Below are 12,996 nucleotides of genomic sequence, written 5' to 3'. Positions count from 1 at the left end.
ATCGTACCAATCGTGGATTCGTACGAATTTCGGACTGTGTTAGAAAATTTCTGTTGCCAGACATAACTTTCCTACGATTGCTGTCAGGGGCAGAACATTGGCTGATCTGTTCTTTTACTACTTTATTTGACTGGAATGGTAAGACTTTGATCTGAATGGTTAGTGGCGGGTCGGGAGATGGGAAAGACCGATCGTACGTTGATTTGTACGATCGAATCTTTGCGTCTATGGCCAGCTTAAGTCTCGTACAGCTGAACATTGATTGGATAGGCTAGAAGCATTTACTCAGGAGTCTATCCAATCACTGTGCAGCTGTACACGATTGGATAGACTGGAAGGATTCATTCTGCAGCCTATCCAATACCTGTGCAGTTGTACCAGGATTTAAATGGGTTGTTCAACATTAAAGTAACTTTTAGTACGACATAGAGAGTGATATTCTGAGACAATTGCAATTATTTTTTGTTTATTGGTTTTTGAGTTATTTAGCTTTTTATTCAGCAGTTCTCCGGTTTGCAATTTGCTTGCTAGGATCCAAATTACCATAGAAACCATGCACTGATTTGAATAAAAGACTACAATATGAATAGGAGAAGATCTGAATAGAAAGAGGAGTAATAAAAAGTAGCAAAAACAAATATGTAGCTTTACAGAGCATTTGTTTTTTAGATGGGGTCAGTGACCCCCATTTGAAAGCTGGAATAAGTCAGAAGAAAAAGACAAATAATTAAAAAAACTATAAAAAATAAATAATGATCAATTGAAAAGCTTCTTAGAACTGGTCATTCTATGACATACTAAAAGTTAACTTAAAAGTTAACCACCCCTTTAAACTGAGGGGAAGATGAGCAATTTCTGCAGGCAGCAGGCTTGAAATAAGGTAATAGCAGTGAAAGCTCCTGATTTGTCCTAATCTTTTAATGTCTTGTGTATGTGTGTACCTGCCAAGGTATGTGTGTGTTTTACTTAGTGTATCTAATTCTGGATTTGTGTACCTAGACCTGACCCAGATCTCTTTGTCTGCTGTATTAGTGTGCTTACTAAGTATTCTCACAACTTGCCTTCCTGTGTGTGTCTGTTACATCTGCTTTTGTTGGAGTGCCTTCATAAGACGATATATCTATATGAGTGTGTTTGTGCACCTACCGAGTCTCTGATTGAGTAGAGACTATGCATACTGCCAGCAGGACCTTGCACTCTGTTTATTCTCCCTGCCTGTGTTCTGAGGTATCATCATTAGAATTCCCATATCTATCCAGCCATGCATTCTAGGAGTATTATTAATGGAACTAGCACTGTTGTTATTGGGACTGTTTCAATTCTGTTGTATTCTCTTGTGTTTTATAAAAGGGGATGACATTTTATTATTATTATCATTCCCTGTGTTCTGGGGGATTATTTATTGAATTGGGAACATGGTTATACTACAAGGTATTCTGGGCTATTATACACAGAGCTGGCACTATTTTTTTTTATGTTACCACATGGAGATAATTGACATGACATTGGCACTGAAACTCTATTATGGGGCATTATGAATCTGGTTGGTACTGCATTCTATGTGACTGTACAAATTCTTGTGTCATTTGTCTATGAAACAAATAATTGAGTATATAGCTGTAATTAGCCTCCCAAAACATCACCCTCTGCCTGTACTAATGGAGCTCCAGTGGTGTAACTACTGGTGGAGCAGGAGGTGCAATTGCACCGGGGCCCGCCGGAGATCGCGCCACAGTACGATGGTCCCGCCAAAGATTGCGGCAGTAAGTAATCCGCGCATCTAGAGGGGTGAGGGGCCCGGGCGCAGACTCTAGTTACCGTATGTTTCTGTGGAGCTCACAGCTGTACTGTGTAAAGAATCAAATGAATGTCTCCTCCAAATAATGCAGTTCTACTGCATGCAGACGTGTGTCCATCTCAGGCTAGTGTCACACGTGACTGTGTCTTGGCCTCAACCCACTTGCTTATGTCTCTGCACTGAAAGGGCCTTTGTAAAGAAACACAGAATTAGTTTCTTCACAAATGCATGTGAAATTTACAACCTGCAGCCAGTCAAGCACAGTTCAACTACAATTCCCAAAACCCATCAAAATCTGAAATTTGACAAGTGATGCTGGCAGTTGAAGCATTACAACAAGAGCCCTGTTCTGATACATGTTTGCAACACTTTTGTATCACTTTTGTATTACCAACACAGACTCTAGACTAGAGTATTATAAATTCCATAATGTTGTAGTGTTGGGATGGGAACCCTACAGCCCACCAGAGGATGTCAATCTACAACAACCTATATCCCACTAACTGACAGTTGAGGGCCAGATGTTTGGAATCACAGGAATGAAGCATTTGCTTGATGATTTGTATCATAAGCTTAAAATAGTGTTCCTGTAAAAGAGTATAAGATTAGAATGCTGTAGATTGCAAACCACATTTACTTCCTGTAGGCAAGCTATATGTTTCACATATATATTGAAATGCTCTGCAGAATATGGTCGGCTTTTATAAATGCTTGTAAATCAGAGCTAGCTTACTATTTAGGCCCCTTCATATTTCACAGCACAAGCGACTAATAAAATAAGGCCACAAGCTAAAATATCCAGCAAGGGCCAGCAGTTGCCTGAATTTATCAATAAAACAAAATAAAGTGTGAAATCCTAATATCCTATAAGCAGAAACTGACCATGCAACTTCATTCTTGGTGTGCAGATCCCATACTAGAGGGCTAGACTAGGAATGAAGTTGGGGTGGGGGGGGGGGATAAGGTAGCTTTTTGGTGGGATTCCCAAGGCAGGAAATAAAGCCCTAGCAAGGAAAATCAATATCTGATCTTTGGGCCTCTCCTGATCCGAGGGGGGAAGAAAGGGCAATACCACCAACATCCAGTTCCCCGGGCTTTATACTTATTGGGAATCCTAGTTTGTATTCGAGCTGGAAAATATCTCCCACTGGGCCGGTGAACACAAATCACTGTTTAATAAGTTGGGGGCTCATTGTCAGGGCCTGAGGGGGTTGCTATTTCATAAGAAGGGCCAAGGAGAGTCATGGTCATTCACATGGTACTGCCTACAAACGGCCTCGCAACTTCCCCTGCCAACATGTTTAAGGTCGCCCTGGCTGGTAAAACCAAAGGCTCAAATGTCCTGTTCTTTACGAGGGGGGGTCAGTGTATTTATTTTCATTTAATGTGCAAGATGCTTTTTTTTTCCACTGCTGACAGCCTTGTGCTTCTTTGCAACAATCTATGAACATTAGCAGAGAGGCTGTGTGATGTCTCTGGTTACTTCCTCTCCCATGTGTGTGCACACAACAGTAACTGTAACCTTTATTTCTCACGGTTACAGGCTATAGGGGTTCCCAAACTCTGAGGCTGCCCCACCCACTGAGGGGATGGTTGGGGCACTGGCAGAGGGCTCAGCATCCATGGCAGTTTGGGTAGGATATAGGGAGAATGCCCCATTTATTCTGTGTACTATATTTGCTGCCCTTGACATTATAGAAACTATAGTTTCTAATCACGGCCGTAACAAGATAAAATTAGATACATGCAGGGGGGGTTGTGGCTGGGGGCCAGGGGAGATAGCCCCTGAGGCTAATCTTTAACCTTGTCATGATATAAGTGGGGGCTGGTTTGGACCTGCAAAATGGAAAAAGGCTCTTAAAAACAATATAATAGAGGGTTGCATTTGAAACTGACAAAAATGTACTTGTGGATGCTTAAAAAATGCAATATATGCATGTTTAAATATTTAGCATGCTGTTCTAAATACATAAGAAGCCTTAGTGACTCTCTTAAGTTCTAAAATACCAATTGCAATGGGGCTGAAGACTCTTATAGGACAATTTAGAGTTGGGCAGAGAGTGCACCTGTCGTGGGTTCCCCTTGTGGGGGTGGAGATGGCTATAGGGTGCCGTTTACCCAAATAACATCTCTAGTACACAGAATGAAAGTCTGTCTGTGTATACAAGCATAGACACATAAAAATTATACAAAAGTCCTATTTCTATTAAAGAATTAGAACAAAATCCATTTGCTGTTTTCTAATTCTGGGAGTCATTTCTGATATGTGACATGCTTGTCACATGTGCACAGTTGTGTTTTCTGCACTAGCAATCTGTCCCCCTCCCCTTGACTCACTCTTAAGCGAAATGGGTATTCACAGGGCAGGGGGACAGCATCATAAGACCCCTGTTTGTTATAAATCGATGTAAAGCACTGTATAGCTTGCTGCTGCTATATAAATAAATGATGAGCCTCCTAAAATTGCCCCTGTATAAATGAACCCCTTTTTTTTTTTGCATACAGTACTCCAGAGTGGCTGAATTTTATTGCTATAGCAATTATGTAGTAGTTGAACTACAGATCATACTATACAGAATGCGTGTGCACATGATCAGTCCCAAGTCTCTGGCTAAACCTATTATGTAGTAGTTGAACTATAGCTAAGCATATTATAAAGAGACTGCTAAAAGCTAACTGATGCAAGATTGCAGTTTGGAGGAGACATTGGAACATAATCATATACAAAGCTTATTAACATTTGTCAGATGTTAGGGAGGGTATATTAAGCCTATTATAATAATGTGTTAGGTTTCAAGATAACAAGAAGCCACATCACCTAAAAATGTATCAAATTTATGTTTTGTATGCTTTTCTTTGCATGCTTGCCTACAAAATATCTAGAAACATTATCAAGTTTTGCACCACAGCATCAGTGCAGCATTATATTTCTCAGCCATTTGCAAGAACTTCCAATTAAAAACCTGTAGTGTTTTAACAGCAGCCCTTTTAGGAAATGATTATTCTTTGTTTGTGTCTGTCTATTGCTATACAGCACAGGGGACATTAGAGGGAGCCCTCTATAGCAGGCCAGGTAGTATCCTATGCATTAGGGATGGTAACTTTTCATCCTGTTTGTTATATATATTTTGTTCTTATTGGTTCAGTAATGTGACTGACAGTATTGTTTATCAGAATTTATATGTTTTCAGTTTGGTGAAACCGAGTTTTCATTTTGTTGATGGAATGAATCATGTGCTATAAAATCTTGCTTTCTGTCAATAGCATCTATTTTGTCATTAAAATTAAATGGCATGCACTAGTTACACCCTTATATATTCTCTTCAATTTTTTTCTTTACATAATTCATTCTGTAAGTAACGTTACACATAACTGCGTTTGTTACATGGATATTATACATTTGTAAGACAGATTGCTTGTTAAAATTGACAGCGAATGGCACCCTATACATGGCTATCATGATAAAAAATGACATTTGTTCAACAGTTGATTTTCAGGGTAAACATTGGAGATATCTAAACTGCAATTCCTGCAGATGTTGTTGAGCTGCATTACAGATTATTTAGAGGGCTAATTTTACCCTAGTTTCTCTGCAGCATACCTGTCTTATTTTGATACCTTGAAGCATTATGCTCACCAAGCAGAAGTTACAGCAGTTAGTATCAGTAAGGCATTTTTGGGCACATGTAGGCACAGTTATAAAGGAGTTTTATAATGTAAATCTGTGTAACTTACTAACTTAGTATACAAAGCCACTCACAAGAGAGTGGCTCCTACTGCCTTACAATAAGGAGCATATAATAAAGCTTAGCACAAATAGTATTGGCAGAAATTCCTTATAAAGATTTGCTGTTCCCAGACATTCACAAGTCTGTTGAGGGCCTAGTTTCACTCTTCTCTGTATCACAGTGATAAAGCATTGATATGAGTCCAGGAGATCCAGAAGTTTACCGCGAGCTCAGACTGGTCCTGTCTTGGCAGAATGCTTAGAAGCATCCAATGTACTATACAGTCGGGTCTCTGGGCCTCAGAATGGATCAGTCCAGTCACATCTGTGAGAGAATATTATCTCTCTCTAAAGTGTTTATAAATAAAATATACTAATAATATTATTAAAGGAGCTAAGGATATGATAAAAGGAGGATTAATGGCATCAGACGTTAATTTGCATGGGCACTTTAGCGTTTCAACTTTTGGGATTACAAAGATAAGAATCGCATATGTATGTATGTATGTATGTATGTATGTATGTATGTATGTATGTATGTATGTATGTATGTATGTATGTATGTATATATATATATATATATATATATATATATATATATATATATATATATATATACACACACATACATACACATCTAGCTGAAACTTCCGTTGCACTATACAGTTTCAGTGAAAATATGGCTATTCGATAAGCGCCTGAAAAAAAATTCTCAGTGAGACCGATGAACTGCAGGGGTAGACACCTTGTAAACTGCAACAACTGTCACAAAGAATTAACTATAGTACCGCGGTGTTTACAAAGCACAAAATATATAAGCCAGTCATCTAAACATCAGTTTATAAACATAGTACCAGATCTGCATTCAAGTAAAAGGGTTGCTATTTTAGAATACCGCAGTAGCAGTAAATGTTGATATGCAAGAAGCCAAAATACAGTCACCTTGCAAACACACACAGTTATACTGTGAACAGTAACCACATGCCTTGTATTTTAAGGCTGAGGGTACACAAGCGCTCCCTCAGCTTCTCTCCGCCTAATGAATATTAATGAGGCGGAGAGAAGCAGACACCCTGAAATCAGCGCTGCATTTGAAAGAACAGTTTCTGCTTCCATGCAGCTACACAGAACCAAACGAAGAACAGATTGGCTTCAAATTGCCTGCTTTTGCAGGCTGATATCTGCTCAGCTCTGTGTAGCCACACAGAAACAGAAGCCTTTCTTTCAAATGCAGCACTGATTTTAGCGCATATGCTTCTCTCCCCCATTAATATTCATTAGGAGGAGGGAACGCATGTGTACCCACAGGCCGAAGGCTTCAGCTGCTCTCAGGCTACGTATATTTGCATGCTGAGAGAAGCGGATCCGCTCTCTACCGCTGTTCTCAGCCTGCATGCACACACACACACAGCAGAGCAAAGCAGAGGTCATCCTGGAGATGCCTTTTACATATTTGGGCTGACCACCTCCTCTGTATGAGTGTGCAAGCTGGCTGATCAGATTCAAATCAATGGAGAGGAGGCAAAGAGAGGATCCACTTCTCTCAGCCTGCAGAAATATGCAGGTTGAGAACAGCTGCTGTCTTCACCCTATGTGCCTATAGCCTAAAAATGAAATGATACCCCTTATGTGAAATAGCAAATATTGTCCTTTAACCATATAATGAATAAGCCCAAAAACCAAAAAATGTCATTCTAGTTACAAGACTCTGAGGTGACACCTAATTTCTTAAAGAATTTATTGGGTGGTACAGTACAATACATTTTAATACATGAATAATGGCATAATTATAGAAATAGAAACCATTATAACCGTACTGTGATGCCACAATTGTAATATTAAACTTCCATTAACACACTGTTACAATTCTACAGGTTTGACAGCAAGTATGCTATAGAATGAGTTGCCGTTACACTCCAACACCATGGCCTTTATAAAAGGCACACCACCTGAAAGCACCTTATGTATATGGAATTTAAAACCTGCAGCCAGCCAAGCATAGTTTAACTACAATACGATAACCCTCCGAAATCTGACAAGTGATGGCAGTTGAAGCATCACAACAAGAGCCCTGTTCTGTTACATGTTTGCTACACTGTTGCATTAACGACACAGACTGAAGAGTATTATCAATTCCCTTATGTTGTAGTGTTGGGATGGGAACCCTACAGTCCCACCAGAGGAAGTCAATCTACAACACCCTATATCCCACCAACTGACAGTTGAGGGCCACATGTTTGGAATCACAGCAATGAAGCATTTGCAGGTTTCACAGTTGGTGATTTGTATCATAGGCTTAATTAAATTATGAGATTAGAATGGTGTAGACTGTAGATTGTAAACCTTTATATGGAGGGCCGCATTTACTTCCTGTTTGTTTCACATATACATTGAAATGCTCTGCAGAATATGGTGGGCTTTTATAAACGCTTGTAAATAATATCAATGCCTAGCAAATCAGAGCTAGCTTACTATTTAGGCCACTTCATATTTCACTCTGCAGCCCCCAACTCTAATGAACTACAACTCCCAGAATCCCCCAGGAGCCACACATGACTGAAGACCACCTTCACAATGTGAAGGAGACAGTATGAGGGAGTTAACAGAAAGCAGGGCGCCATACCAGTGCCCACCTACTTTACCTGGGCTCAGGTAAGACGATTTTCTTGCTGGCCCTGGCCGCCGGGGTGGATTTGCTCTTCTCCATCGCCATCAGATAGCTGACATCAGCCAGCACCGCCTCCAGGTCTGCCATGTTGGAGACAAAAAGCTGCAGATCCGACTGCCAAATCCGACTTGTACACACACACGCCGAGCTGAGAATGTTGCTCCTCTCCAGCAGTATAAGCGCTTAATAAAATAAGGCCAAAAGATAAAATATCCAGCAGGGGAAAGCAGCTACTGACGCCTGGATTCCTCTATAAGACAAAATAACGCGTCCAATCCCGACGGTGCGCTCTCACATGTCGATTTCTTGGTGTACAGATCCCGTACTAGAGGGTTAGACTAGGGAAGAGGTGGGGTCCCCAAGCTTTTTGGTGGGGTTCCCACAATAAAAAAAAATAATCAATATCCGAGCTGTGGGCCTCTCCTGGGACAGAAATGAAAAACAGTTTATTGACGCTCGGGCAAAACCATCAACATACAGTTCCCCGGGCTTTTTACTTATTGGAAATCCCAGTTTGTTGTATTGGGCCTGAAAAATATCTGCCCATGGGCCGGTGAACATTAATCAGTGTTTAATCAACCGGGGGCTCATTGTCAGGGCCTTAGGGTGCTGCCATGGTCATACTGCCCACAAACAGCCTCGCAACTCCCCCTGCCAACATGTTGCAGGTCGCACGGCCCGTACACTTGAATCCTTAGGAAGGTGGCAGCCGCTTGTCCCAGCAGTGAATAACAGACAGCGGGACGAGTCTATATGGGCTAAGAAAGCGAGCGGAGCTGTAGGGAAGCGGCCCTTTCCCCCCGCGCTGCTGCTTCAGTGGTACAGTCAGGAACAAGTGATTCCCTGCAGCGCTCGCTCCATTTAGCAGCAACATAAAACCAGTCTTCCTCCACTCGCACAGGATAGAAACGACGACAAGCCGGGAGCTGTTCTGCAGCCAGAAACATCCATGAAAAATGCTTAGGAAACCAGCAAATGGCACGATATCGGGGCTGTGCTCTGGAACAGCTGCTGCGCTCTTTGCTCGCCCTCAGCCTTTCCTTTTACAAGAAAGGGAGACGAGGGTCGGTGTATTTATTTCCTTTTTACGCGCAAGATGCTGTTTTTTCTTTTTCTTCCACTGCTGACAGCCTTGTGCTTGTGTGCAACGAGCTATGAACATTAGCAGAGAGACTGTCTCGTTACTTCCTCTCCTGTGTGTGTGTGTGTAATGTGCGCGCGCGTGTGCAATTGTCACTCATAAACTGCGGCTCTGGATTCCTCCTCACACAGGATCTGGAACATACATAGGAAATGACTTGTACCTTCCCAAACGCTGCACCCACCCAGGCCCGGACTGGCCATCTGTGAGTTTAGACAAATTCCCGAATGTAATGTAATGTAAATAGGATGCAAAGAGACTCTTTATGATGTAAATCAGCTGCCCGAGCGGAGGAGGAAGGATGATCCTTCCTGTGGATGCCCCGCCCACCCCTATCCTCACTAACCAATTAAAAAGAAGTGCACTGAGGCAGGCCAATGTGGATATGTCACAGCGTGGGAAACTGCCTGCACATTGCATGGAAGCAGCGGTTCTTTATAGGCTGGACCAGGCACTTTTCAAAACAGCTCATCTGCTTGTCGTGCGGGGAAGCTTTAGTTGTAACAATGTATCAGCCTGCAGAGGAGGGGGCGGGTCCAGCACAGAGGAAGTAATGTACAGCATGGCAAGGCAAGTAAAGAAAAAACTCTTACAGTTTCTGCTAAAAAAAACACTACAAATATTTGATGTTTGCTGAGAGTTTTTAGAAGGTATTTGGCATAGGAAATGCTAAGCTACTTCTAGGGGCTGATTTATCAAAGGTTGAGGTGAATTCTCGAATAAAAATCAAAAAAATTGAATTTTGAGCTAATTTCTATTTTCCGGTTGGTCTTTTTGAATTTGATTTTCGAAGTTTTTTTCAATTCAAAATTCGAGCCTTGATAAATATGCCCCCTTATGTTTTGAACATTTGCACTCCTTAGGGCTAGTCCACACGAGGACTTACGGGAAGATTTTGTCACCTGGCGACTAATCGCCTCGTCTTTTGAGTGACTATCTCCCTGAACTGCCTCAGTGTTTTTCCCCATAGGCTACAAAGAAAAGTCGCCTGCGCTAATGCACACGTGGCAATGCATTTTCTATAGTCGGCCGATGTTGCCTCAGTGCCTGTCATTAGTGTTGTTGCACATTTTAAAGCCTGTAGGGCCGCAGGCTGATCAGTCTTAACTTAACTTTTAGGGGCAGATTTATCAAAGGTCGAGATGAATTTTCGAATGAAAAAAATTCGAGTTTCAATATTTTTTGTGTACTTCGACTAGGGAATAGTCCAAATTGGATTTGAATTTGAAATAAATAAAAAAATTCAAAAATCGCATTTGATCGAGCGACATTAACAATAGTGTTGCTACTGAATATATGGCCACTTATGAAGGGAGATGTTAAATGCATAATGGTTGAAAAAATGCAGCAGATGCTTAGTCACAATTCCTGTCTATTTCAGATTATTCCAAACTCTTTCAGTTTTTTGATGAACCTTGTATAGTGCCCTTTTACTTTATGGTGAACTTTGTCAGCCATTGTCAGAAATTGCACATGCTCTAATGAGTCATCTAATTACCTGTAATAAAATGTACAGTGTACCACTTGTTTGTTAAATGAAAACTGTGTGTGTTCGTTTTATTGCAAGTGTGTAAGGACTATGGCATAAGTAGCATTTTAGTCATCAGAGTGCTGTCAAGAAGAACTGCAGCAGCCAAAACACTGTGAATTGCTTGGAAACACTTTCCATTGAAAAACCCTGTCTATGCAGGACCGGATTACCCGCTAGGTGCCCTAGGGCCTTGGTCCTGATTAACAGGAAAAAAAAATCACCAATCGAATCTTCCGGGTTCTGGACCCCTCTAACGTTGCGGCACGGTGACGCTGCGATGAGTGATAGTCGCGCGGCGCCATTGCATCACAGGGGGAGGATCACCAAAGGCAATTAAAGGCTGGGTGTGTGCGCAGGGAGAGCTGCGGTTGGCGCCCAAACTTCTTCTTGTTAGGAGCTCCTCTCTAAATCTGTGTTTTGCCTTGTGGCTTATTTACTTTTTTTGCCTGGTCGGTCTGTGCAGCAAGTGTGTGGCAGTGGCTGCTGTAGGCTGAATATTTTTTTAAAATACTTTTAGTATATTTTTGAAGAATGGGACTGTCTGACTGGCTTGTGAGGGGGGAGGAAGGGGCAGTCAGGCCAGGCTGGCAGGCTGGCTGTAGCCATTTGAAAGTGATCTGGGGTTAAAATTGAAAAGGGTCTGTGGTGCAGTGGGTGTGGGACTGTTGAACTGTTGCAGGGAGGGTGGCAGACAGAACTTAATAAAAAAAAAACTACAAAAAATAACCCAAAAAAAACTACTGTTTAGTCTTAATCCGGCTCTCTGTCTATGGCATAAACTGGCAGTGACAGTCCGGTTGGAACCAAATCAAACAGTTTCTTCAGAATTCCTGAAGCTCTACACTTGCAGTGACAGGCATTTGACATTTCTTGGCAAGAGCTTTGCAGCTGTTACAAATAAGCTTGTGTGTAATACTTCACTGTGTGCCCTACAGTTTGCACCATAAGTGCATTCTCTCTTGAGTCACATATTTTGTTGAGCTACACCTATAATGAGCCGGGGCTTTTCTTAGTTGCAGGTGTATGCATGTGGGCTGCTTCAATGTTTGTGCTTTTAAAGGAGAAGGAAAGGCTACAATTAAGTAAGCTTTATCAGAAAGGTCTATATAAATACACCAGTAAACCCTCAAAGTAATGCTGTTCTGAGTCCTCTGTCAAAAGAAACACCACATTTCTTTCCTTCTATTGTGTATATATGGGCTTCTGTATCAGACTTCCTGTTTTCATCTTAAACCTTCAGGGCTAGGGCTTGAGCATGCTCAGTTTGCTCCTCTCCCCCTCCCTCCTCCCCTCCCTGCTATAATCTGAGCCCAGAGCTATGACTGAGCAAGGAAACTCAGGCCGGATGTGATGTCACACCAAGTAAATATGGCAGCTGCTATCCTAAACAAACTGGTTCTAGAGCTGTTTACTCAGGTATGGTAAAGCATTCTGCAGAATAAATAGTGTTATAGCTTGGACTGTTGTGGCTAATCTACTGACCATAAACTGCTTCAGTACCTTTCCTTCTCCTTTAACTCCCAGTCCAGCTTTGCCCACTGATGATAGAATGTTTGGGGCACTGGCAGAGGGCTCAGCATCCATGCCACTTTGGTTGATTTATGGAGAAAATGCCTAATTTGCTCTCTTGCATACACCTGAAAGGAAACCCAGCTTGAAGGTCACTTGGAGTAAGATTTAAGGTCAAACTATATTTGCTGTCTTAGATATTTCTGAAACTATGGCTGATACATCTATAGTTTCCTATATATGCAACCTTGTCATTACATAAAGGGGGGCTGGGTTGGACCTCCAAAGGGGCTTTAACTGAGAATGTCTGCCAATCAGTGCTCTTCAGGAATCTTACAAAGAATAGAATAGAGAAAAATGTTCTTAAATACGAATTAAAGGGGTTGCTCACCTTAAAATTAGCTTAGTATGATTTAGAGTGATATCCTGAGACAATTTGCAGTTGGTTATCTCTTTTTATTATTTGTATTGGAATTTTTGCGCCTAATTGGTTGCTAGGGTCTAAATTACCCTAGAAACCAGCCAGTTGTGTGAATAAAGGACTGGAATATGAATAGAAGAGTACCAGAATAGAAAGATGGTTAATAAAAAGTAACAGAAACAATAGTTTTTTGGCTGTTTG

At 41.4% G+C, this 12,996-nt stretch overlaps 1 protein-coding gene across 1 annotated transcript in view; it reads right to left on the bottom strand.

Moving 5' to 3' along the window:
• Nucleotides 1–9,867, bottom strand: part of LOC108715724 (beta-adrenergic receptor kinase 2) — a 112,508-nt gene extending 102,641 nt beyond the window's left edge. The window contains exon 1 of the mRNA XM_018261141.2: nt 8,168–9,867. Coding sequence (XP_018116630.1) covers nt 8,168–8,280 — 113 coding nt within the window. The 5' untranslated portion in view covers nt 8,281–9,867. The remainder of the gene's footprint in view (nt 1–8,167) is intronic.
• Nucleotides 9,868–12,996: the final 3,129 nt, after the last annotated feature.

The sequence above is a fragment of the Xenopus laevis genome, chromosome 1L, assembly GCF_017654675.1.
Source record: "Xenopus laevis strain J_2021 chromosome 1L, Xenopus_laevis_v10.1, whole genome shotgun sequence".
Lineage (NCBI taxonomy): Eukaryota > Metazoa > Chordata > Amphibia > Anura > Pipidae > Xenopus > Xenopus laevis.
This window is presented reverse-complemented; position numbering and strand designations above follow the sequence as displayed.